The sequence below is a fragment of the Thunnus albacares genome, chromosome 24 (genome assembly GCF_914725855.1).
Source record: "Thunnus albacares chromosome 24, fThuAlb1.1, whole genome shotgun sequence".
NCBI lineage: Eukaryota > Metazoa > Chordata > Actinopteri > Scombriformes > Scombridae > Thunnus > Thunnus albacares.
In genome coordinates this window covers 18,101,307-18,129,117 of record NC_058129.1, presented here as the reverse complement: position 1 = coordinate 18,129,117, position 27,811 = coordinate 18,101,307, and the positions used below count along the sequence as shown (strand labels likewise).

Here is a 27,811-nt window from a genome sequence, read left to right as displayed (position 1 = left end):
AGGGAAACTGAGTACCTGGGTTTCACCATTGGAGGTGGGTTAATAAAACCACAAGTTCATAAAGTCCATGCCATTGAATCATGTCCTCTCCCACAAACCAGGAAGCAGCTCAGATCATTCCTTGGGATGGCTGGCTTCTACCATCGGTTTATACCCAACTTCTCAGCCAGGGCGGCTCCACTGACTGACAGAACTGGATCACGATGCCCCAATCAGGTGCAGTGGACAGCAGAGGCAGCTGCAACTTTCAAAGACATTCAGCAATCTCTGAGTAAGAACCCAGTTCTTCACGGCCCAGATTTTGATCAACCTTTTGTCTTACAAACTGATGCATCTGAGAGGGGCATTGGAGCTGTGCTTTTGCAGGGACCAGCAGGGGACCAACACCCCGTGGCCTACATCAGTCGGAAGCTTCTCCCCAGGGAGGTTCGCTATTCGACCATAGAGAAGGAGGCCTTGGCGGTCAAGTGGGCCCTGGACTCCTTCAAGTATTACCTACTGGGGAGGGAGTTCACCTTGGAAACTGACCACAGGGCGCTACAATGGCTGGAGAGAATGAAAGACACCAATGGACGAATCACCCGATGGTACCTGGCCATGCAGCCGTTCCGATTCACAGTTCATCACATCCCGGGCAAAGACAACTCCACTGCAGACTATCTCTCTCGCTGTCCCAGCGAGGACTTTGAAGGGGAGGGGTGTGTGATGGCCGCACTTGCAGCCACACAGCCATTTTGAAGTTTGTATCCCAGCTGGCACTCACACTTTGGTTTCTTTTACATTTGTAGTTAATTCATTCCTCAGTTAGCTAATTTAATTACATTTCACATTACATACAAATAAATAACAACACACTGGATTTTGTTTCATACATCATACTCATTTTATTGTACAGTTTGGCAGTACATTAGTTTCTATTTGTAGCGCGCACATTTGGTTAACTTTTGTACAGTCATTAGTTTAAGTTCTAATTTTCCTTTTCTTGAGTTACCAGTGTTGGGGTGCTGCTCCTGGAGGACAACTGGCCAGGCCTGGGCAAAGGATGTGCACCAGGACATGGAATGGTTAAATACAGGAAGTGGCCAATTGGGTCATACCAAGTCCTGCCACCTCATAGGGGGGGGGGAACTGTTTATTTCAAGTTTAGTCATATTGTTTGTTTCTCTTTATTGAATGTTTAGTTGGGTATTTTTGGTTTAGTTTTAGTTGAGTTAACCTGTGTTGGGGGGGGATTCTGTTTATTGCTTAGTTGGTAGTGGTTGTCATTTGTTAGTTACCCCTCTTCTGTTATGGTCTGATCGGCCAGTATATATGTTCCCCTTTGTGTTCATTTAGGAAGGTCTGTTAGTAGGGTTAAGTTCACTTTAGTTGAGTTCTGTTTATTTGACCTCTTTTATGGGCCCTGAACTTTATTTACATAGTTTGTTATTTGTACCTTTTGTTCGCATTTTTTGGGTAAAATAAAAACCCTCTTTTTTGAAACCACCTGAGTCTCATTTGTCTGCCAGCTCGGTCCCTTACATCCACCATTCTGTAAAACTCTATGAAACTTCATAGAGAACTAGTGTGAAATATTTAGGATGTCCAGTGGTGAACTTACCACATCCTGATGACCAGCAGTGTATTTTCATTACTGATAATAAATCACTTGAGTAAAACTCTCATTCACTCCTCTTGATCATTCATCACTCAAACTTCATACTCAGTTACAGTTTATTTATTGGATGTATTAGAGTCAGAGTAGCCAATCAATGAGCCTCACATCCAGCATCTATGACTGATCACATTTCATGACCAAATCTCTTCATGATTCAGTACTCCAAATGTGAACCACTTTAAAAATGTCTTAAGATGACTCATAAATCCAACATGAACACACTGAGGTACTGAGAGGGGATCTGTCATGTATGGTTATTCTTTAATGCAGGAAACTACTGCTTCATGGCTGAGATTTGTATAATCACAGTAAAAAAGAACATCACTGGTCCTGAGAAAGAACTGATGCTCTCTGTTGTTTACATTTCTGGAGCTTGTTGGAACAAATCATTATAGCTGAGTCTCTGTTTATGTTTCACTGAGTTGATGGATGACTGATGAAAACAGCCTCAAAGTAACAAAACTGTTCATGTTAAAAACAAACCAGGAGCTGGATGGAGTAAACGTGTCTCAGCTAATAGTAGATGAGCAGTACTCTGTAAGAGCTTTGATTTTCTGTCCAAAGGAGCTCTAGGTAATTTAGGAGTAAGTACATTGTAGGTGAGTGGAATAAAGAAGTATGACATCTCTGATCTTATACACCGTGATGTAATGTTTATGTGGACTGATCAGTGGAACACATTACCTTAACATTAAAACTAACAGTGAGTAGTGTCATTGTAAAACACAACTCCTTAAATGTTCACTAAAGTCATGTAACTTACCTGAGCCCTGAGATATAAGGCAGACACTGTAGGAAACTCCTCACTTCACTCTCTTCATCTGAGCAGCCTGTCAGCTCCACTTCTTTCTTCTCTGACTGGAGTTTCAGCACTTCCAGCAGGATGGAGGCCTTTCTCTCTGACAGGGTTATGGACCAGTATGTAGGTGACTGGAAAACTGACTGTAATGCTGGAAGGACTCTCCTTCCTGTTTTAGTTTCATAATCCTTCACCTGAGAGTACATATCCAGAAGGAAATCTTCCTCATTATCATAACTGCACACTGATGATAACAGCTTCAGTATCTTCTCTCCTGTCTGCTGTTCTCTCTCTGCTGCTGCACATAACAGATTCACCCAGAACCAGGTTCCATGTGAGGATTTAAACCTGGGAGATAAACTGGAACGAGAAGAAAACATTTTGTTATGATCTGATGTCAGTGACACAAAGAGAGCTGTGCATTAGTGATATAGAGTGTATCTGCTAAAAGCCTACAAATACTCATTAATGAGAATAATACAGCAAAATCAGTTTGAAATAGAAGCAACAAAGCTTTTAACAGGTTGGGCTGTACATAGATTTTAAAAGACATTTACTGACTAAAATCCTTCACAAAATGTTAAAGGAACCAGGAAAATCAGACAATATCACTCCTGAACCAACAGGGTGGTGGAAATAACCACGTTTCCCAAATCATTTATGAATCAATTAGCTCCAAAGCCTTGAATACTGGACCACAAGTTTTAACATCCACTATTCTGTAAAACTCTATGAAACTTCATAGAGAACTAGTGTGAAATATTTAGGATGTCCAGTGGTGAACTTACCACATCCTGATGACCAGCAGTGTATTTTCATTACTGATAATAAATCACTTGAGTAAAACTCTCATTCACTCCTCTTGATCATTCATCACTCAAACTTCATACTCAGTTACAGTTTATTTATTGGATGTATTAGAGTCAGAGTAGCCAATCAATGAGCCTCACATCCAGCATCTATGACTGATCACATTTCATGACCAAATCTCTTCATGATTCAGTACTCCAAATGTGAACCACTTTAAAAATGTCTTAAGATGACTCATAAATCCAACATGAACACACTGAGGTACTGAGAGGGGAACTGTCATGTATGGTTATTCTTTAATGCAGGAAACTACTGCTTCATGGCTGAGATTTGTATAATCACAGTAAAAAAGAACATCACTGGTCCTGAAAAAGAACTGATGCTCTCTGTAGTTTACATTTCTGGAGCTTGTTGGAACAAATCATTATAGCTGAGTCTCTGTTTATGTTTCACTGAGTTGATGGATGACTGATGAAAACAACCTTAAAGTAACAAAACTGTTCATGTTAAAAACAAACCAGGAGCTGGATGGAGTAAACGTGTCTCAGCTAATAGTAGATGAGCAGTACTCTGTAAGAGCTTTGACTTTCTGCCCAAAGGAACTCTGGGTAATTAAGGAGTAAGTACATTGTAGGTGAGTGGAATAAAGAAGAATGACATCTCTGATCTTATACACCGTGATGTAATGTTTATGTGGACTGATCAGTGGAACACATTACATTAACATTAAAACTAACAGTGAGTTGTCTCATTGTGAAACACAACTCCTTAAATGTTCACTAAAGTCATGTGACTTACTTGAGCCCTGAGATAAAAGGAAAACACTGTAGGAAACTCCTCACTTCACTCTCTTCATCTGAGCAGCCTGTCAGCTTCACTTGTTTCTTCTCTGATTGGAGTTTCAGCACTTCCAGCAGGATGGAGACCTTTCTCTCTGACAGGTTTATGGACCAGACTGTATGTGACTGGAAAAGTTGCTGTACTTTTGGAATGATATTTAAACAACCTTTACTCTTGATGTGTTGATAAAAATCAAGAAGGATGTTATTTAAGTCAGTGTCCACAGAAAATAGTGAGAACAACATATTCACTACATCATGAAATATTTCTCCTTTGTAAAGTGCTGCTTTCAGGCATAAATCCAGTAACAGGTCCTTTTCTTCTCTCTCCAGTGTCTCATGGCATTGCTCCTGGTCCTGTAAACATGGATCTCTGTAGGTCCTCTTGAAACTGCATGATAATAAACACACATATCAAATACTACATGTAATATAAAACTACATCTCATTAATATTTAAGCACATAGAGCTTAAATAAATAATATTAAGACTGCTGGTGTCAGATGTAATAAAGAAACACTTCTGTCTTGACAAAGTTGAATTTGTAAATGGTTTCTTTTTTCAAGCATGCAAGACCAAGTTTGGTGGTAGATGCGACCATTAGGAAGTTTCTGAATCATATAATTAAACATAAGGATAATAATGATACTGAGAATTTTTTTTTTCTGTGTCAACAGTGAGGATTTCAATGTAAACCAGCTGCCATCTTGAGGCCACCATTTTTTGTTGAAAATTTTTTTGAAAAGGCAGTAACTCAACCACCAAAAGTGAAGGAATCTCTCTTAATCTTAAAATGCTGTTTTAACATAGGATTATGCCTACAGTATATCAAATAATTTTACACAAAAACAAAAGCTACATACCTGAGTGAGCTGATGTTTGGCAAAGCCTCTAAGAGAGACTCACACAGACTTTCGCAGACAGGAGTTGCCCTGTCCCAGTAGAGGCAGACATTAACCTTCGTAGTAATCTTCTGCATGACTTTTACTGCTCTCTCAAACAGCTGTCTTTCACCTTCAACTGGAAGGTGCAACTGATTCCCATCAAAGCCAAGTAAACTAATGTGGTCCATCTGCTCCTCGCTGAGAAGGTAAATCTTCCACAGCTGCCGTGGCAAAGGGTCACACCTGCAATTTGAAGAATAATCAGAGACAATTTACACATTATAAAAGTAATTATGGTAAAATATCATGAAAAAAGGCTCTGTATTTAGACATTGCAGTTAAACAGCACAACTGAAACTGTATTTACTTGACAGGACAGAGGAAACTCTGCAGAGGAGACAGAGTTTGGACTTTTAGCTATTTAAAATAAAAATGGCCTGACAGCTGTGATGGAGCCCAGAATTTATCCTGAGAAGGGCTGCTTTTATACAAACTGTTTCTGTATAAACCTGGACATTCACACCACACGAACAAAAAGTAATTATATTAGCCTACATTATTTATTCAGCTATGTGTGTTTAATTTTATATATACGCCATACAGACTTGGTCCCCTTCAAAGCCTGACTGAAGACTTCACCCTTGTGCTCACACATACCGTTGGACATTTTTCAGGCATCCAAGTAGTCGTCTCATTCCTTGTTCTGACACCACTGCGTCCCCAAGGTTCAGCCATGTTTTCCTCTCCTTTGACTGAGTGACCACATAGGATACAGCACAGCAACAGTGGGGATCAAGACTCTTTCCACTGAGATCAAGACGGTAGTCCAGTTTGTCCAGAAAGTGGACACATGCTTCAGGACACTGGGACTCATACAAGCACTGGCATAAGAAGAGTATGTCGACATTGAGCCTACTGTCCCCAGAATCAGTCTCATCTTGGTCACGTAGACAAGGTAAAAATGTGGTTATCACCTCCTCAAAGAACCAGGTAGATGTATTCTTGAGCTCCTGAGCTGGAATCAGACTTTCCATCAAAGTAGGGTTCTTCTCATTCAACAATCTACACATGAAAGGGATCAGATGTTTCATGTGTTTCTTCTCCTCAGTGAGGCATTGCTGAAAAACATCCTTGATTTTCTCTGGATTCTTCAAGAGCCACAGTGCTGCAAAAAACTCCTGCATTGTGTAATGGAGAAATGCATATGTGGTTATTGTCTTAGTAGGTTCGACGTTGATGACAAGTGGTTTCAGGAAGGAACAGACACAGCTGTCTTCACAGGGCAGTTCTGTCAAGTTCACAGTTTTTCCTTCAGTTGCAAGAAAAGCAACCTCAGCCAGAGACAGTATTTCCTCCCTCTTGTTGCTGATAAAGGAATTAAGATGTCTGTTTTTTGTTTTGCTGTTCATTTGAAGGCAAAAACGGACGATTTTGATGTATATGTCAGTTATAGTGCAGGGCTGTGGAGAGTCTTCTGATGTCTCTGATGAAAAGCAAGCAGCTACCATCAGAGCATACATTGGGACATGGCAAAGAGTTAACAACTCCAAGTTGCACAAAACCTTCTTCTGTTCCTCACCAAGCATTGCAGATAAGTATGTTTTTATGGTCCGTTCACTGAAGCCTCTCACTTCTACTCTGAGAAAGTCTACAGCAAAGAAGTCTTCATCATCATCATCATCCAGTCTGCATGTTATAATTAACTTTGCATCAGGCAGCAGGTCCTTCTCTACAAGTTTCTGCACCACAGATGAAGAGGGGAGATCTGTGATTCCATCAAAAATGATTGTCACATTGTCAGAGTTCTTCTTTATATCCTGTAAGATCTCTTCTTTGCCTTCATCTGGTTCACTGAACACCCCAAAAAGAAGATCCTCCAGGCTCGTGGCTGCTGTGATATGAGATGTTTCTCTCATGTCAAAGTAAAACATGTAATCTAGCTCCTTGTTCTGTCTTTCTGCCCAGAGTCTCAACATTTCATGACAAAGTGCTGTCTTTCCAATTCCAGGCTTTCCAATCAAGAGGATGTCTTTATCTGTTTTCAGCAGGTCACTGGGGAAAATGTCTGGTTTGTCCTCAGGGATGTATGTCCTTAGCTTCTTAGGGCGACTCTTCTTGCTTTTCTTGTTTTTTATTTTTTTTATTTTAGATGGGGAAACCTTTCCTTGTGTGTCCAATACAAGCGAAGTGTACAACAGGTTAGGCTTGTTGTTTTCTTCAAAAAGATTTTTGCTTACCATCCAAAACTTATTTGATAATTTGTGTGCTTTTGACTTCAACTTTGCCTGATATTTGTGGCATGGCTTTGGACCTAAAATTAAAAAAAAACAGTGAGTAAATAAATGTACAAGGAATTGGCTGCTGTGCACTTAGACAATATTACTAAATAATGGATACATATTTGCACTAAGACACATTCATGTACATTATATAAAATCAAGATATATGTGATTAATAAAAATGTGACACATTATTAATTAGAATACTCATTTAAAATACCTTGTAAGTAGTTTATATCCATTTGTGTGTCTTCTTGGAAAGAAAAGCAGCTGATCCAGTGGTGCAGGTCAAACTTTTTGGTCTCAGTAGAAGTGACACTCTTTTTCTCAGGGAGTGATGGTCTCCCTAAGGTCCTCTTTCTCGTCATGTCAATAATCCTGAGTAACTCATAGCAGGCGTCTTCCCCTTTTTTTATGACTGAGTCCAGTATGTTTCTGGTTTTATCATAGTCATTAGTCCCTGCTTGTATTTTACTGACCTCTTCATCTCCGAGAACTTCTTGCTGATACAAGTTCTCCACAATCACAGAGAGATTTGTTAATTCTCCCACAAGGTGGCGTCTGGCACTCTTGATGTACTGTAAGGCAGACTGTGATGTACAAGCCATGTCTCCTTTCTTCTGTATGCTCTGCACACTGACCCACCTTCAATGATCTGGAGAACAAAATACAAGCTTAAATTAAATGTTAATTAAAATAATTATTTTGCCAGTAATGCATCAACTATTATGTTGTGTTGAGTGTTTTCAGAGAAATGTTTTTGCAGGCCAGTCTAAAATCCATGCTGCTTATGTTAGATAAAACAGTTCAAGCTAAATTCTAATGGTGTTTATCACTTCCAAGTTGGAAACCTGGTCCTTGTACAGAATGTGCTAATAAACATGAGAGGGCAGAGAATCAAAACATTCCCCAGATCTGGTCTTTTATAGTCTCATATTGCCAGATTTTTCTCCACACTACATTTTTAGTGTTTGCTGCACGGGAGAAAGGCCTGACTGAGCCCACCGTCATTTTGAGATTGTTTAAAAAGCTCTCAGACACACCAAATTATTAAAAAAAGATCTTACTCTCTGTGAAAGGTTTAAAACTTCAGCTCTGGGTGAGTCATTGATTTACTGTTGGATAACGTGTTGAAAAGTCACAACAGAAGAGTTTATCGGTTTTAATCCTCTTGTGTTCATTGTTTTATACTTAATACTATACTTTAATACTCCAAATCTCACTAAAACTCTAATGTAAAAAGGCAACCCACATACATGAAAAGCTAACCAAGTTATGTTTTGTTGTACTTAGATACAGGTAGCAACCACCTCTGAACTGATAACACAATCTTATATTGTAATGCTCAGTCTATGAGCCTGGTAAATAAACTGCAGTCTGCTTCTAATATATTTACACACATCTGAGAATATGTACCTCACTTGCAACTTTTAAAACAAACCTGAACACATTTTTTCTCCATTTTGTATATGTATTTTCCATCTACTGTGAATCACATCATACTGCATCTTTTTATTAATTAGAAATATGCTAAAATATAGTTTCATTATTATTAAAAGAGTAGTTTTTCCAACTAAAAACTTTAAAGGGCGGAAATAACTCAATTTATGTTGCATTAACAAAGAGGAAAGACAAAGCAAAGCAAGTAAAAACTATTGGCCTAAACCCTGTCATACACAGACACATACAGACTGTATATCAGAGAGAGACACTTACACACAGGCCTCCAAGTATCCACTGATGATGGACTCCATCAGCTGCTCTGTGCCTTTGGTACGTTATTTTCCTGATAACAAGAAACATCTAAAAAACACAGAATGTCGTCAAGTAAATAGTGGTAGAGATTTCCCAGACTGACAAAGGTGGCATTGTTAGAAATTTGATCCGTTATTGCTTTAATATTTATTTAATCTCACACAAAACCACATCTGCACTTAAAGCTGAAAATGTTTAACTTTATGGAAATGAGGCTAATGAGGCTCCAAAGTGATTTGACCCAAAAAAATCACGATAGGGAACACTGGAGATGGAGACATGGCAAGTCATGAGTTCTTTCTGGTAAACATGCAAATACAGATTAAGTGAAACAGCATGATTTTAGGTAGGATTAGAGAACTAATACTTTAAATTTACATAGAACTATTTTATAGAAGTATTTTTCATACAACCATAATTATGCATCGCATAATAAACTATATTTAGGTTAAGTATTTAAGCTTTTTAGGTGGGACAACCACTTCTGAAACTTCACCTACACCTTTGCCTTCTGGGATTCCTCTTTGGTTTGACTTTGCCTCCAAGAGTACAGATACATAACATAACATTTACAGAATGTTTGCTGGTGAAAAAGCAACTTGCAAACTTGCGATTGTTTGCTAGGAGTGAGAAGAAGCTGTCAAGTCATCTGTTTACATCTAGTGGGTCTTTACTTTTACAAGTATTAAAACCTAGTTGAAATTAGAACCGCATTGTCTGCATTGTCAAAAAAATCAATCAACAACTATTTCAATAATCGTGTCATTGTTTCAGTCATTTTTCAAGCAAAATGACAAAAATTTATGGCTGTTTACTTATATTTGACAGTTAATTGAACATTTTTGACTGTGAGACAAAAATCACTGTGGCCCCTGAGAAACTCTGAACGCCAGTTTTTCATAATTTTTTAACATTTCTGTTACACCCAGGTTTAGGGGCATGAGGGCGCAACATAAGAACAAAGGAGCGGAGGGCGATGAATGCAAAAAAAGAAGCAATTTATTGCTTACATCAAAATGTCCTTAAACCAGGTTAGTTATAGCTGGACAGAAATAATAGAAGAAGAAAAACTACAGCTCCCATGATGCACCATGTCCGTCATTGGGGCTACTTCCGTAACACCCTTCTCTAAATTTTTCACCTTTTCTCTGTAATCTCTGCTGTAAAAACATCCATGTACTCGGAAACATAACTAACTACCCGCTGTACCGCGTCGTTATGGAACATTTAAAGCCCCTAAGAAACCGTCCAACAACTGTTTTCACCTACAGAAACTCCTAAAGTTCCGGTGCAACTATAATCTACCTTTAACCTTCTTCCTCACACTCACCTGCAGCCTGCAGCACAGCTTCTGAGTTCCTCATCACTTACAGAGGATTAGGCTTTCTCTCTGTGTGTGTGTTTGCTCAAAGCTTTTATAAATACAACCGCACAGCTTCGTGTACAGCAGCTAAGTGACTCCTGATCTGTCTTACTTTCACTTTTGCTGCATGACGACACATCCTGTATGAGGAGTTTGTGCAAAGTTTGTAGGTCCCACAGAATCCACAAGATGTCGCCATTTAACCAGAAAAGACTGAAAGATGAACTCATAACAGACTGTAAAACAACAGGAGATATCCATAGTGATACTCAAGTAAAGTACTTAAAGAGGTACAGAGAGGTCAGATTAAGACTGTATATTAAAAATAGCCTACATATAGATATGTACTGTATATAAAACACAATGGAGTGTTAAAGATTAAACCAGTGGTTTCCAAGCTCTTCAGCCTGTGACTTCTATAAAGCGGTGTCTACTTTCAGCTCCTTGTCATGTTTCAGATGATCTGAGTTGTTATCAGTTCACAAAGAGTGATTCCCCCTCTAAACTTCTCAGATAATTTTCACTGAAATGAATGTTAAAGGCGTAAAGAGGTCAAAATATCCAATATTTCACCAATATTTTTTGATGATGTGGATCACAAGGGGCATTCTTCTGTAGAATAAGCATTTTTACTTTGGATACTTCTGATAAAACATCTGTATTTTGACATTAGTAGGTTAGTACTTTGAATGAAGGATTTTAACTTCTGATGTTTTTTACATTCTTGTATTGGTACTAATTAATTACCTAATTTACTGCTGGTTTATTTTTCCTTGACCTCATATCCTCAAAGCAGTGTGTTTAGCTGAAGATATCCATAGCGATACTCAATTAAAGTACTTAAAGACAGTTTTGAGGTACTGTTCTTTACTTGAGTATTTTCCTTTTATAGTACTTTATTTGACACTTTATTTGACAACCATATTTATTTATTATTATTCAGATTAAGATTTTATGTTACAATATAGATATTTAGATATACAATATAGATATTTATAGTGAAGAAGTGTCTATTTGGGCTTTTAAGTTCTGGTTGTCTTAATTCTGGCTGCAAGGTGTTTCATAATTGTGAAATATTGGCTTTGCAACTGGTTTATGAGGAGAAAAATCCATTTCTGCACATTTGTTACAGTAGGTCTCAAAGATACACAGAATCCATTTAGATTTTTGTGTTTAATTTTCATGTGTGATAAATCTTCTATTGGTCAAATTGTATTTTAAATTCAGTTATTTTAGAGTTTAATCAGATCAGCTGTTTCAAAAGTGGGAAGTAAACTGGTGCTCATCAGGTTTACAGCTGCTTGTGGTCAAGTTTGTCAAGCTGTAAAATTTGGATCAAACAAGTTTTTGTGGGAAACTTCACAGCTTGTGAACTGAAAAGTCACCAAAGTTGTTTTGTGAACTGTGGAGACTCATAAAACCAGTTTGTGCTGTTTAGATCTTAAATGTCATTTACATTTAGAATATTTCCCTGAAACTATTTAGGGGAACTTTATGGTTGTAAAGCTTCACTTCCTATTTTATCACAAGGACTGAAAACCCATGGTGTCCTTACAGTGTTCATGTTGTCCCAGTGTGATTATGAGAGAGCTTTTTTAGAAAGCCGGTAGTTTGGACAGAAATGTGACTGTTTCTCCTTGTAGAATTTGTTAGTCTCTCTGTATTCTGTAACTGTGATTGGATGACAACTAAAAAGTTAATCTTTCTCCCCGGTGGTCTTCCTCTCTCTCTGCCAGCATCAGGAAACACAGGAAAGAAAAAACTCCCTTGAACCTGAACCAGCTGTGTGTGTATGAGGGATGGATTCCTTTTAAATACACTTACGAAGCTATTAAAGCAACCCTGTGGAGTATTTGTCCACTGCTCACACTCAGATGGGTGAGTGGAATGTGAGAGTTGTCACTGAATCAGATAAAAGGTTAAAATTTAAATAGGTGTTTGTATATCAAGTCTATAAAGAATTCATTGTTCACCTTCCTGGTCTAGTACTGATCATGTAATACTTACTGTGTGTGTGTGTGTGTGTGTGTGTGTGTGTAGCTTTGTCTGGTCTGCAACATCAAACAGACCTGGACTCCACATTCATGGTTTGTACATGCACAGCACCTTTTACTGCAGAAAGAAATTAAATAAAAAAATAACCAGTCTGTTCATAATAGTCGCTGCACCTCTTGATTGATTGATTGGTTGGTTGAATTTATTTGATGATCCAAAACATACAGATTTAATATAGTTCCATCATTATCATCGAGGATTAAATCACAAAAAAGCCAAAGAGGCTTATTTCCATTGTTGTCCTCCACATATAACAAACAGCATGACATAAGAACACAAATACATACATGTCAACAATTATATAAAATACATATAATAGTGAAGTATCATTGTCTGCCTGCTCTGAGCTCCCTTCATTATGTTTATCAGGTTATAAATTACTGAGAATTAATCTTTAACCAATGAGAAGTAATTACATAAATACACAGGCACAGTTTTTAAAAATAATTGTATAAGTAAGAGATAACTTAATAAAGTTAAACATTTTCTCAACTGTAAGCCAATTTAGTTTTTTAAGTGATCTGACTCAACATGTGTGAAGGGATGAAATTTTTAAATGGCCCTTACTAGCTTATTTTGTGCTTTCTGGAGTCTTATTCTTCAGATCAGCGGGTTATCAGTCAACATACTGAATTACTTGTTCATAGTCTGTTCTTTGCTCCAGCTTCTAGAGGGGAACATTGTCTCTTTGGTAAAGAAAGAGTTAAAGAAGCTACAGAGGAATTAAAGTCCTGATTATTCAGAAAGGCACAAGGAGGATGAGGAGGTGTTGGATGAAGAACAGTGGAAGAGCAGCAGAGAGGCTTTTCTGATGATCACACTGCACCTCCTGAGGACAATGAAACAAGATGAGCTGGCTGACCGTCTGCTGAGCTTTTAAAATATTCTATTATGATGGAAAGAGGAAAATTATAGAAAAATTAAAGAAGCTTACATTTACAAACTGACAGATATATAGATGTTTTAATTTCTGGCATGAACATGTTACAGTATCTGTATCTGGATATCCTACCTGGATAAGGAAAAACACATGTTAACACAAACACCAAGGGGACAAGTTATGATGAGTTTCTACATGATTGCATTTTGACACAGAAAGAGAGTCAACTTTGTCCTTGTCTGGGTGTGACCTTGCACGAGTAAGTGGGCGGACCTGTTGAGTGAGTCAGTTTAGGACAAAGTTCACCCTCATGCAGCAGCAGCAGCAGCAGAGAAAACCTGTTTGAAGACAGAATAACAACAAATCCTTTCACTCAGACTCAGAGGAGATGGCGGAGAGGAAAGCCATCTTGTTCAACTTCTGGGGAGTTGCTGTCTCTTCCAGACCTGACGCTATTTTCCACAAGTTGGAGCAGTTGCATAAGCTGCCATGGTAAGGAGCCCACTGACTATTACGCAACATCTCTGCACTGTAAAATATTACGTGTTGGGTAAACAATTTGATTTGGTGTCCAGATCAAATCAATTTTTTTAAAAAAGTGCATCAAAGCTTAAAATGAATAAAGATAGTAAGAGTAAATAGTAATTTGTCCGTGCAGGAAAGTATGGTTAAATATATAATAAATCTTCATTAAAAATAGAACAAGTTTGTGTTTTTTTCAGTGTGTCAGTTGCATATGAAGAAATGAAAGCATCACTGTTACAGCAAGACTTGACTCACTTTAAACTGCTATAACTCTTAAACACTGTGTGCAGTCATTGTCAGTGGTGGAAAGTCACTAAGTACATTTATTCAACTACTGTACAAATTAGAGGTACTTGTACTTTACTTGAGTATTTCCATTTGATGCTACTTTTTACTTCAACTCTACTACATTAATTTACCTCTTAAAGTTACTAGTTACTCTTCAGATGAAGATTTTACATTAAACAATATTTTGTTTAAATTGTCTGCTCTTTTCTTTTTTTAATTTCTTATATACTTTGTGTGAAAAATGCTGAATATATAAATAAAACTTATTATTATTATTATTATTATTATTATTATTATTATTATTATTATTAAAAAACATTACGATTACTATTAATTTAGCCAAAGTATCTACAGTTGGCTCCACATTGATGAACAACAACATTAAAATGCTATTATATAATATAGCAACCAGTCTGCATAATAAGTACTTTTACTTGTGATACTTTAAGTACAAGTTGCTGATTATACTTTTATACTTTTACTGAAGCAACTTTTTGAATTCAAGACTTTTACTTGTGTTGGAGTATTTTTAGACTACATATTTCTACTTTTACTTTAAGTAAAGAATCTAAATACTTCTTCCACCACTGGCTGTTTCAGTGGTTTCCTGTCCAGCGTGGCGTCTCAGAAAGGAAGCGCCATGAACCAGGCGGAGAGAGGCGAGGTGACGCTGTCTCAGGTGGGTGAAGTGATGTCCTGCTTACAAAATCATCTACTTTTGACATGAATTAATATTTCAATGATCTTCTACCTTCCATACTTTAAACTCAGTTTTATTGTGTGTGTGTGTGTGTGTGTGTGTGTGTGTGTGTGTGTGTGTGTGTGTGTGTGTGTGTGTGTGTGTGTGTGTGTAGATGATCCCAGCATTCGAGGAAGAGTGTGTGAAGGAGGCCCAGGTCAGGGGTGTCACTCTGCCGTCTGATTGGTCAGTCAGAGGCCTGCTGCAGGAGCTCAGAGAGGCGATGACGGACGTCCAATCAGCCGTCCTGAAGACTGCTGCCACCCTGCGTCACAATGGTACACACATAGATTAAAGAACAGTGCTGGAAAGTACATTTACTCAAGTACTTTCTTCTCCCATTAATCATCTCACGACCCCTCAGATTTATCTGCTGACCCTTTGGAGGGGCCCGACCCCTAGGTTGGGAACCACTGGACTAAACTAGCTAACTGTATATAAAGTAGTGTAAACTAGCTCCACCTCCAGCAGCTACAACAGTAACATGCTGCTCTAACACTGATGCTTCACTATTAATAATCTAATGATGTCATATATAATAATATATCAGTCAGAGGGACCAAACCACTACTTTTACTGCAATACTTTAACTACATCAAGCTCATAATACTTATGTACTTTTACTGCAATACTTTAACTACATCAAGCTCATAATACTTATGTACTTTTACTGCAATACTTTAACTACATCAAGCTCATAATACTTATGTACTTTTACTGCAATACTTTAACTACATCAAGCTCATAATACTTATGTACTTTTACTGCAATACTTTAACTACATCAAGCTCATAATACTTATGTATTTTTACTTGTAATGGAGTATTTTTACATTGCTGTATTGGTACTTTTACTGCAGTAAAGGATCTGACTACGTCTTCCACCACTCTTAAAAGATAAGTTCACATTTTCTTTAAAAGGCTGTGGTTCAAACTTCTCCATGTCTCCTTCCTTGACCATCAGGGTTACTGACAGCTGTGTTGGCCAATCACTGGCTCGATGATGGCGCATCTGGAGATGGTCTAGCCAGTCTTCTTTCCCTGCTGGGCGGCCATTTTGACCTGGTCCTTCAGTCCTGCCGCTCAGGTCACAGGGTCCCCGAGCCCGCTATGTTCAGCTCTGCTCTGCAGCACCTGGGAGTGACATCACAGCAGGTAGAGGACACACCTACACACATACAGTATATGTTACTACAGAACATGATCATTTTGTGGAACAATATTAAAAACCTGATCCAGTAATAATACTTCATTTAAAAAAAAAACAACTTTACATATAGACCACTTTTATTATTATAAATAAACCAAAAATAGTGTTACAAAGGTCAAAATAGTTAAGAATAAGATAAGAAATATCCTAAAATTTTGAACTTTTTGTTTTTTTTTCCAATATGATATGCTTGTATCTGTTAAATTATATATTAGGTAGCATTTTTTCTGCTGGAAATATCAACTTAATCCAGTTTTCACAGACAAACGTCAACAAAAAGATGTGCATTTATGTGTAACATGGTGTGGCGACAGACAAAATGAATTGTATCATAACAGTCTGGCCCTCTGTGATTGGTTGGTTGACATTTTCATATTTCAGGCTCTGTGGTTGGATGCAGATGAGGAAGGTGTGAAGGCGGCAGAAGCAGCGGGGATGAAGGCCATCTTGGTGGAAAAGCTGGACGACGCTCTGGACAAACTGGCCAACTTCACTGGAGTTCAGGTACGGACCAGATTGCATAATAATTCAGTCTCACATTGCTATATGCTAATATCATCATGATATCATACAAATGAGTGTGTGTGTGTGTGTGTGTGTGTGTGTGTGTGTGTGTGTTCCAGGCTGTAACAGTCCTCCACCATCCTGCAGCCCTGATGAAGTGTCTCACGGATACGTCACCATCAGGGTAATGATGTGTGTCCGTGGCAACAGATACCTGTTAAATTAAATGAATTGCATCATGAAAGTAAGACATGATAATTCCTCTGTGTGTGTCTCAGCCTGGTGTGAGGACTCATTACGTTGAAATGGGCTCAGGACCACCAGTTCTGCTGTGTCACGGCTTCCCTGAGAGCTGGTACAGCTGGAGGTACCAGGTACGCTGTTTATGTGTAGGACACTTTCTGGCCTGTTTATACCTTTCTGCCTGAACATCCTGACCTCTCTCTCTCTCTCTCTCTCTCTCTCTCTCTCTCTTTGGTAGATCCCAGCTGTGGCAGCAGCTGGGTTCAGGGTGTTGGCTCTGGACATGAAAGGTTACGGAGAGTCTACAGCGCCTCCAGGTGTGTGTTTGTATGTGTGTGTCAAAGTTTAGGACACAGAATTGCTCTTTTTACAGACATTTTCTGAAATTTAGCACTTTGTTGAGTGTCTGTTTGTACAACTGCCTGGTATATGCTGTATACAGTTAGTATGTAGTATGGAACTGAGACACATCTGTGATTGGACGGATGTGTCTCCAGCTTCAAAAGTTAAAATGCCCCCTTGCACCTCCTCAGTTTTTCATTTAATTATGAAACAGTAAATTAATACATTTTATGTGTATTTTATATGTAATTCTTCCACTCATAGATATTGAGGAATATTCCCAGGAGCAGCTATGCAAGGTACATGAAACTTTCATTTTTATTCTTTGCATTATCATAAATGATAGCTAACAATTATAGTTATATAACATAGCTTGTATTTATATTTACATTCAATTTATTAGATGCTATAAAATACAAACTGAACGTGCTATTTTTACTGTATTTTTCCAGGATTTAATCACATTTATGGACAAAATGGTGAGTTATAATACATTGCACGTATACATAAACTCACTTTAGTTTTTGAACACAAACTAGGAGTTTTGAACAGTTTGGTCCATAATTGTTGTTGTTGTGAGTTGTGTTTTGTAAAAAACTGTAATGTCTTTCTTAGACCAGGTGAGTTATAATACATTGCACATATACATAAACTCACTTTAGTTTAAATTACTGTCCATGTGGTGTACTCGTGGATTTGAAATATGGATGCAACAACAACAACAACAAGGCAAATTTAAATCCTCTCTCCTTGTCTGGTTTCCAGTCCATACCTCAGGTCACCCTGGTGGGTCATGACTGGGGCGGTGCCCTGGTGTGGAACATGGCTCAGTATTTTCCTGAGAGAGTCAGGTGGGCAAACACACAGATTCAGTGATCCCCAGATGCTTTACTCTGAAGCTAAATATGTTTTTTTTACTGTGTATGAAGGGCTGTAGCGTTTCTGAACACTCCTCTGTTACCTGTGGATCCTTCTGTTCATCCTGCAGAGATGATTAAAGCTCTTCCCATTTTTGACTACCAGCTCTACTTCCAGAAACCAGTAAGTCTGTCTGCAGCATGCCGACATGCTGACGTAGGTGAGAGTTTAGATATCGAAAACACATTCACACACAACTTTCCCATGTAAGTAAGTAAATAAGATTTTAATCTCAACAAGAACTTTACCTGACTCAGTAAAATCAGTCTAAGGGCCTTTGCATTTAAAATATGATATAAGATCTTTAATATGAAGTTTAAAACGATTGTTTATGTTGGAAATGACAACTAAAATCCTCAGTGAGGATTTAACAGGTGAAGAGATGTAACCGAGGGGCGCAAATACGTTTAATCAGCATTTAGCTGTAGAAAATGACATTCAGGTCTGAATGTTAAAAGAGATGCATCATTAAATACAATTAAATAGCCATTGTTTCAATCAGATATTGCTTCATTTGAAGGGAATGACTTTGGTGACCCCTGGTGGTAGTCTCAACAAAGACACACTCAACACTTCAATTTACCATGAACTTACAGTCTGCCCAATATGCGTTCACACACAGGATAATGTAGCTCAGTAACATACAAAGAGTGTTGTGATAAAGAAAGATTTTGGCTCAGTTTCTATTTTCATTCTCTGGACACTGAAGCTCAGTGAAATAAATCATATTTTAAGATGGCACAACCTTCTTCTCTTGTTCTTCACTGCTTCACAAATAAAAAATAAAATAAAACTGATCCTTGTTGGAGCGCCCTCCTTATTCATTATTCAGAGGGATCAGCTGGTTGGTGAATACTTGACCAAGTTAGTGTTCGTTCAGTCCTCGGTGCAGGATCTTGCTTGTGCATGTTTTCCTGTTGATGCTCTTCTCATTAAAAAACAGAAATAGGAGAACAAACAAAGGTCCACCCAGAAGGAGATGAAGCTCAGGAGGATAAGCTGGTTAAACTCTTATCAGCACGATGCTGGTTTGATTCTCATTAATGGACTGCTCTCAGTCTTTCCTCTTGATCTTCTTCTTGTTAGAAAAAATAAATAGTAGGACAAACAGATGTATATCAATATTGACAGATAGCTCGGTAGGATGAGCAAAAACACCTCATTTATTTAATGCTGGTTCCATCTTTTACTGTTGGGCTTCTTCTCAATAAACAAAAGAAATAGGAGAACCAACACCTGACCTCACAAAGAGAAATAGGTCAGAAGGATGAGCAGGTTTATAAAGGACCATTTGAGAAATTTAATGTTGGTTCAATTCTTGGTGCAGGATCTTTCTTACTTTACTGTTGACCTTCTGATAAAACAAATGAAACAGGAGCATGAACACACTAAAGTTTGTTAGGAGGAATATCTCAACAGGATCAGCTGTTTACATGGTGTAATCATGACAGACTTAATGTTAGTTCAAATCCTTGTTTTGACATCTCTTGTTCTTTACTGCTGATCTTCTCAGAAGAAACAGAAATAGGAGAACGACCACCCAGCTGTTTATAGGTAGATATAGCTCAGTAGGATGAGCTCTTGCAGATACTGAATCAGAGAAGTGTTGGTTTGATTCCCATCTGAGGATGGAAGTGTTATGTTCAAACTAAGGCAAAGTCTTTAAAAAGACAGCAGAGCACATATACTGCCCCCTGCAGGCTGCTCTGAGTCAGTGTGTCAATAAAAACACTTCAAATCTGACAAGAGGAGCTGGGTGATAATCAATCAATGAAGTCACATGCACATGAAAATATGTAAGTTTCTAAATTGACTATAACCTTATTAAAAAGAACAACTAATTGAATAAGACAAAATAAATAAATGATAATTAAAAACCTCCAAATTCAACAAGAACCAACCCCTGGCCTCCAAAAACCATTTCAAAGAAAAAGTAATTGAACAGCAAAAACAGTGTACTGGCAAACTAGCTTTAACATGCATAATAATGAGAGCTAGTAGGTGTGCAACTACTTACTGTCATTATTATGTTTATTAAAGTTAGTTGGTAAAACTCTTCCAACTTTTTTAAAACAACATTCGTCTCAAGTTCAGTAAAATATCAGCCACTCTTGATTTCCTGTCCCATAACCCCCTGCTTCCACCTCTACGAAGCGCTGGGGGAGGATGATAGTTTCAGTCACAGTTTTTAGTCTGTCCTCTTGATGTTGGACTTTAAAACTCAGCAGGGATCAAACCCACAACCTCAAAACTTCCAGAGTACTATTCCAACCCACTGAGCCACCTGCACTGCTGCACTGATCATAGGTTCTTAAAGCTTTTCAGTCTTTTCTCAGTGTGTCTGACTTTAAAATTAGTTGACAAACTGAGGATCGAACCCAGAAATCTTAAAGCGTCTAAGCAGCCACTTAAGTCTTTGCACTACAGGAAGTTTTACTCGCTGTGTTTCTCTCACAGTTTTCAGTCTTTGGTCTTGATGTTTGGCTTAAAAACTAACCGAGTATCAAACCTACAAGTTCTGAACAGCCTGAACCACCTGGAAAGACACATTTATAAAAGCTTGGATGTTTCTCTCAAAGCTTTTGAATCTTTCCTTGGGGATGTCGGACTTAAAAAATCGATCAGATATTCAGCACTGAACTCAAGTGAAATTTGTTCTCTGTGTACAATAAAGCTTTGAATCTTGAATCTGAAGAAGACCACAATACAAACTGTGTACATACATGTGTGTGTTTGTGTATTTCAGGGTGTAGCAGAGGCTGATCTGGAGAAAGACTTGGAGAGAACATTCAAGATTTTCTTTTCCAGCAGCGATGAAGCAGTGAGTACACACACACACACAACAACAACAACAACAACAACAACAACAACATACAGTATCAGGTAGAATATTCTCCTTCATCTCTGTACATTTGTGTTTTCCTCAGGAGAGTCGTCCCGGTCTCAGCACTGCAGGAGTCTGTGCTCGAGGTGAAACTGAACTCAGGATTTCCTGCTAAACATCATTTTTACAGTTCAATAAACACTGATTTGTGTTTACTGAGTTTCCTGTTTTGTGTTGTGTTGCAGGCAGGCTTTTTGTGGGTCTACCAGAGCAGATTCCCCGGAGCTCCATGCTAACAGAGGTCGACCTGCAGTACTACGTCAGCCAGTACAAAGAGCACGGCTTCAGGTCGCTCAGCAAAAAACAGCAAATATGTTCAAATTTCTTCATTTTTGATTACATGTTTCATCAGCAACTGCTGTGCAGGAGACGTCTGATGTTTTTATTGATTACAATGATCTATTCACTCTGATGGGTAATGGATGATACACAGAAAACATCATTTTTAGGGTCTAAAACAAACTTTTGTCTAAGAAAAGTGAAATAATAGATAATATTTACTGCAGGACTGTAGCTTCTGAATATAAATAATAAATTAAACTAAATGATGTGGGAACATCCCAAATACCTCCATTAACAATTAGTCGATTTTTTAACAGAAAATAATCAATTGTTCACTATTTTTTAACAATAAATGCCAGTTACAGGTTCTTTTTTACCTTCATTTTTTACCTTATCTGACAATTTATAGACCAAATATTTGATTAATTAATATTGAAAATGAATGGCACATTAATCAATAAAGAAAGTAATCGTTGGCTGCAGCACAAGTTTGAAAAATTACTTAGTGGAACTATTTTTTGTGGCAAAATGGAACAAAAAAATCATTATCATGATGGAGAATTCCGCTTCTTGTGAAACAGCATTTTAATATACTTCTGGAATAAATATCACTTAATAAATCTTAAAATAAATTGCACCACACTGCAGTCGCTCAGTAATCCTCTTGTGTTTTGCTTCACAGGAGGCAGCTGAACTGGTATCGAAACGGTGAGGCGAACTGGAGGTGGATGTGTTCTCGTCCCAGAGGGAAGGTTCGTAACAAAGCACGTTACTGAAAACAAACATTTGGTTTAATAAAGTTAAACCTGAACTTAAACTGTGTCCCCTCACATCCTGGGAAAACCTGGAACTCTGTGAGGCAGATTTCTAGTGTTGAAGTTGTCCTGGATAATGACACATTTTAAATAAAAAAGTTGTTCTGGAAAAGTTTCCCTATGAAATATTTTTAAGGTTAAAATTTTAGTCGTGGCCTCTTAAGATCTCAGTATGCTTCAAATTAAATTATGACGAGTCTTCTGATCACGTCTAAAGTGTTTCAGACCATAATATGAACAATAGTGTGTCTGTACAATCTTTAGATTTTACAAATTTGAAGTTTAAAGTGAAAAGAATAGTTTTTATTTCCACTTTGGAGGACTGAAACATGTGAAGAAACGACATCAACTAGCTTGAGTTTATGTGATTTTTGCTTTGTTTGCTTGTGTGTGTGTGTGTTTTAGCTGCTGATGCCGGCGCTGATGGTGACGACAGGTAAAGACCCTGTACTGCTGCCGGTCTTCTCCAAAGGAATGGAGGACTTGGTAAGAAAAACAGCTGCTTCAATAACCAATAATCAATAAGTTGGTCCGTCCTGCTGACAGACTGCGCTCATGAATTTCAGATCCTGAACCTGAGCAGAGGACACATCGAGGAGTGCGGACACTGGACTCAGATGGATAAGCCGGCTGAGACAAACAGCATCCTGATATCATGGCTTCAAGAAACACACAAGAAGGCTGGAGGCGTTACCATGGCACCCAAACTGTGAGGGAGGGGGGAGGGAAGAGAGGAAGGAAAGAAGAATGGAAGGGAGCAAGGATGAAAGGAAGGACGGAAAGAAGTGTATTTTATGGTTTATAGACAGAATTCTCAGCTTGTCTCTGCATGATGTATAAATAAAGTATGTTACTTTAAATAAAACATCACAGATGAATACACAGACTAACATTAGATGGCATCATTGTGTTGTTACAGATGTTAATAAAGTCATTAATGTAGGGCCACGTGTTTCTCTAATTCTAATCCACCTTCAGCAAAAAGTTGGTCTTCATGTTAATGTTGAAAGTTACATAACTTTATTTATATTTCCTGTAGAGACAAGCTGACAAAACCAGCTTTCACACTATATCTCATTTATGTCTGTAGACCATAAAACATGTCTTGAAAGCTTTAAAACTTATAAATATGTTCAGTGATTTTCAGATATACGTAATTATACTTTCAATGAGTTGGGATAAAATCACTTTACATGTAAACAGACTGTATTATAGTTTTATTTCTTACATTTTTCTGCTGTATTTGTGAGTTTAAACGGTGAAACAATGTTCTAATAACATTTTGATTTTATCACTAAAGATTTGTACATTTTTATAGGCGCCTGTGTCAATTTTCTTATTTTCCCCTTTTTTAATTTGGGTTCCTGGAAGCTTTATACTTTCTTAAAATGACAAAATGAGAAGTTAGATTACTACGTATGTGCAGTAAGGACAGTTTAAAAGGTGCTAAACTAGACAGAAATAACCACATTTTCAAGCCATCGTGAGGAAGTGGGATTTTAAATTTAATTTTTAAAGCCGTAAAAACTGCCCAACAACTGTTTTCACCTACAGAAACTCCTTCCAAAGTTTGGGTGCAACTATAATCTACCTGTAACGCTCTTCCTCACACTCACCTGCAGCCTGCAGCACAGTCTCTTGAGTTCTTCATCACTTACTGAGGGTTAGGCTTTCTCTCTGTGTGTTTGCTCAAAGTTTTTATAAATACAACCGCACAGTCTCATGTACAGCAGCAACATGGTAGCGATGTTACACTGGAAGCAGACTACTCGGCACTGTATCGACCTTTCAAAGCAGAAGTATCCCGGCAAGATGTTTCGACCACGCGAAATATCACGTGACCTCCCCATACGAAGCCTCGTTACGTCACACTCGTGTCAGAGAGGTGTGGCGCTGGTTTTGGATACTGGTTGTGCTGGAATCTGAATCTACCTCCTTTGTTAATGGTATAATATTGATAATACTCACTTTGGAGCCAGTTGAGCGTCAAAGATCGTCTATTGTAAAACATAAAAGGTGAAGACAGGTTGCAGTTAATAAACTCTGTTATTCATTAAAGTGGAAGTATATGGATATGACCACCTAAATATCAAATCACTAAAAAGAGAAGTGAAGTATAAGTTTATTCACAAATGTTATCAGTTAACATTACATTACACAACAAAGTTTAAAGCTGATGTTGATGTAAATAGTTTATTTTGTAAAGCTCTGTCTGAAACACTGCTACATTTATTTTGGATTTGTTCTCACACTAGAATATTTTGAAAAGATCTTACTGGTTTTGTTATTGCTAATAAATGTAATGATGAGTGAATGAGAATAAAAAGTGTTTAATTCTGATCCTAAATAGAGGCTGGTAATTCATCTGGAAGCTCAAGGTTCATACAATATATTCATCTACAGTCAAGCATCATTTGTGATTTGCAGGCAGAAATATCTGTGCAGAATAACGATAAATATCCAAAGACATTTGTTCTTTTAGTATTTTACTGATCTACTCCAACTTGAATATGTCTTGTTGATCATATATAATACATTTATACAAATATCTTTGCATTTTGTTACCTTTCATGTTACAATAGTAGAGATGATTTTTCATATAGTTCATACTTACATAACTAATAAGTCATACATACAAACATAAAAATAAGGTATTATATGATTAATTATAATGTGAGAAAAATAAAATAAATTGCAGGCATATGACTTTATCAGTTATTTATTAATATTTCCATTTGTACATTTCACAATATTTCAAGATAGTCATTTTATTTGAAGGTACAAAAAAGTCATTTTTTCTTTTTGCAATGTTGCATCAAGAGTCGTCTCACTACATCTGTTTCTGACACAAAGTCACTGTTTAAAACATATTTTCACCTGTATTTTATACAATCAAAAGTTTATACAATCAAAAGTCACTGTGTCTGCTTTTACAATTTACACTGAATCTAGTATTTTAATGAGGAAGAGTTAAAAAAGATAAAAGGAATAGGCATAAAAAATAAACATTTCTTGAAATAATTTACAGTTATCTTGATGTATCTCCTGATCGTACCTTTATTGCATCAATACTTCAAGATATCATCAGAGTCATTCGTCTCCGCCGGAGCAAAAACGTGCATCCCAGGAGACAGTTATCACAAAAATACATAAAGATAAATAGTTTATGGCCTCTATTTGTTTTGCCACAATAGAAAAAAATAATTGAATCATGATGACAACAAAATGAGGAGAATCATCACAGGATCTGCAGATATATTTGATCAAGTATTGCTGGCTGATCCTGGCCTCCATATAAACTTTCTTCTTAATCATTAGATTTAAAAAATCTAATTTACACTGAATCTGGTATTTTAATGAGGAATAGTTAAAAAAAAAAAGATAGGCATAAAAAATAAGCATTATATCTTGCACTAACTAATTTAAAATATCAAGTAAGTATATTTACATTTTTAAGATCATATTCTTGAGATAATTTACAGTTATCTTGATGAATCTCCTGATTGTACCTTAATTGCATCAATACTTCAAGATATCATCAGAGTCATTCGTCTCCGTCGGAGCAAAAACGAGCATCCCAGGAGACAGTTATCACAAAAATACATAAAGATAAATAGTTTATGGCCTCTATTTGTTTTGCCACAATAGAAAAAAATAATTGAATCATGATGACAACACAATAATCTGATATGTAAACATGAAGAGAATCATCACAGGATGACTCATAAATATCAGCTCCATAAAGAATAATCTAAAGTACCTCAAGAACAAGAGATGAGTCATAACCTCCAGATACATTTGATCAAGTATTGCTGGCTGATCCTGGCCTCCATATAAACTTTCTTCTTAATCATTAGATTTAAAAAAAAAAAAAAAAAGGTCTAAAAAACAGTTTCAGGCAGAGATCGTCATGTCAAACCTAAAGTCACTATATTGTAAACTACTGAAGACAGTATTTGTACTTGGACTGCAGTAATACAGGAATTACATGATTATCATACTGTATCAGCATCTTGCATGTTTTCATCCAATGATCACAAGAAGACAATTATTCCCTGATCACCACGTTACCACCACACTGATGACTGGTTCACCATATTTCAAACCGCTTGTCTTTCTTAAAGGGAGTTCTGTCCACAATGTTGTTGTTGAAGAGTCTAGAAAAATACCAAAGCAGAGAGCAAATGTCACTCATACAGCCAACAATAATATGAATGATTGAATGATGATGAATTGTTTCTCTGTAATCTTACGACTACAACATTCTTAATGAATAATGGTGCACTAATTAATGTTTGCTCACCGCACAGCTTCAATGGAAGGATTGATGGAGACCAGCTGGAGTAACCTGTGTGTCGCAGCATCTGTGATCTTATTGTGACTCAGACTGTAACATGCACACAAACAAAAAAGAAAAAGTGAGGACAAAAGGTACATTATTATATAACATGGAGCCAGTGGCTGATGTAGGCAGTACAGGTAAATGTCAGGGCGTCACTGCAGAAACACTAAAGTTCTCGTTGTCAATGGATTATGTTGACTTGCATTTCTGTCTGCTCAGACCAACACAAAGAGACACACACCTCTAAAACTGTGATCATTAAAACTAAAATCCACCTGATTATGTCTTTTCTTCAGTCAGTGAAAAACCTCTCGTCTTCATACAGTAGCAGGTATGTGCAGGCTGTCAGTCGGTCATTTTGATCACACAGCTGAGTGTCTTCATTAATTATTGAAGTTTTCTGACACTACTGCATGATCTAACGCTGTAATTCACAGCGCTGAGCTGTTCAACATCCATTCCAAGTTTAAACAGTCAGATAATTTGGAGTATAGTGATCATCCTCAGGATGCATCATGAACTCCATCAAAGATCTCAGGATATTTTTTACTTCAAGTAAATCATCAGACTTCATTTCCTCTGGAGAATCTGAATAAATTCTGCTGTGAATACAGATTATCTGCAGCCAGATTGTTGCTCTTCTCATGGTACTCACAGTAATGGCAAACTAGTTGTGTGCATGTTTATTTACCCAGATAACTAAATGTAAACTATTCTATTATTAGGTAAAGACAGTATTATAAAAGTACAGTATGTTTACTGTAGTACAAAGTTCTGTAAACAACAGGTGTAAAAACATTTTCTTTAAATAAATGATAAGAGGAGAGATGGTGAATGTATTTAATATTTTAGTAAATATGTACAATTAGTATAATGAGTAGCTACTATAATTAAATCTGTCAGCAATCAGTCAGTAATGTAGACGAGGCGCAGCAGTCTTTGTTGTCATGATGTGTGTCAGCAGGATCACTATGGAAATGACTTTTGGTGTTTTTATCACTCTTCAGTTTTATGTTTAACACTTTAATAGTTTTATATACTGTTTATAGTTTGATTTATTTTGTTGGTTTTGTGTTTCTGCGTGTTGGGCTTTTATTTAATTGTTTTCTTTGTGAATATGTGGAAAAGTGTGTTATGTGTCGGTTGCTTTATAAAAGAATTAAATCAAACCAAACCTCTAACTGTACAGATATAATTGTCTTCTCATATACACACTGACAGGAACTTCAGTCTCTCCTGAAATCTAAATTCAACATAATCTCCCCTTGAAAGTGTATTTGGGGAACTCTATAATAAACTTGGGGTGCTGTAAGCTGTCAGCAGGGGTACTGTCTCTTTCTGCCTCCCTAAGAAGGAACATTTTTCTTCAGAAAAGCCGTCTTGTGATCCTCTCAGCTCA

General features: G+C 37.3%; 3 protein-coding genes across 3 annotated transcripts in view; 1 reads left to right on the top strand and 2 right to left on the bottom strand.

The window, feature by feature from the left end:
- The window catches only part of LOC122976244, a 1,153,509-nt gene that overhangs the window by 108,665 nt on the left and 1,017,033 nt on the right, over positions 1–27,811 (bottom strand). Inside the window, exon 28 of the mRNA XM_044344621.1 lies at positions 2,651–2,816. Coding sequence (XP_044200556.1) covers positions 2,651–2,816 — 166 coding nt within the window. The remainder of the gene's footprint in view (positions 1–2,650; positions 2,817–27,811) is intronic.
- Positions 5,531–10,671, bottom strand: LOC122976255 (protein NLRC5-like). The gene is made up of 4 exons (XM_044344647.1): positions 10,354–10,671; positions 8,985–9,071; positions 7,489–7,923; positions 5,531–7,300 (listed from the first exon to the last, which is right to left on the bottom strand). Exons 3-4 carry the CDS (start codon positions 7,874–7,876, stop codon positions 5,637–5,639), a joined length of 2,052 nt encoding a protein of 683 aa, XP_044200582.1. The 5' UTR covers positions 7,877–7,923; positions 8,985–9,071; positions 10,354–10,671; the 3' UTR covers positions 5,531–5,636.
- LOC122976288 (bifunctional epoxide hydrolase 2-like) lies at positions 13,538–22,865 on the top strand. Its single transcript, XM_044344701.1, has 19 exons — positions 13,538–13,813; positions 14,735–14,813; positions 14,989–15,151; positions 15,837–16,027; positions 16,464–16,586; positions 16,662–16,668; positions 16,706–16,770; positions 16,865–16,960; positions 17,068–17,146; positions 17,436–17,470; positions 17,624–17,650; positions 17,937–18,022; positions 18,101–18,212; positions 20,836–20,910; positions 21,017–21,059; positions 21,159–21,261; positions 21,938–22,007; positions 22,476–22,556; positions 22,637–22,865. Exons 1-19 carry the CDS (start codon positions 13,710–13,712, stop codon positions 22,781–22,783), a joined length of 1,686 nt encoding a protein of 561 aa, XP_044200636.1. The 5' UTR covers positions 13,538–13,709; the 3' UTR covers positions 22,784–22,865.

What these genes read in the sequence shown, in the direction of transcription:
- LOC122976288 (XM_044344701.1), top strand. Translation starts at nt 13,710, where the DNA reads ATGGCGGAGAGGAAAGCCATCTTGTTCAACTTCTGGGGAGTTGCTGTC. An exon ending in CCCAGGAGCAGCTATGCAAG is followed by an intron (nt 17,471 to 17,623) that starts GTACATGAAACT and finishes GTATTTTTCCAG; the next exon opens with GATTTAATCACATTTATGGA. An exon ending in TGCAGGAGTCTGTGCTCGAG is followed by an intron (nt 21,060 to 21,158) that starts GTGAAACTGAAC and finishes GTTGTGTTGCAG; the next exon opens with GCAGGCTTTTTGTGGGTCTA.
- LOC122976255 (XM_044344647.1), bottom strand. Translation starts at nt 7,876, where the DNA reads ATGGCTTGTACATCACAGTCTGCCTTACAGTACATCAAGAGTGCCAGA. An exon ending in GGATATAAACTACTTACAAG is followed by an intron (nt 7,301 to 7,488) that starts GTATTTTAAATG and finishes TTTTAATTTTAG; the next exon opens with GTCCAAAGCCATGCCACAAA.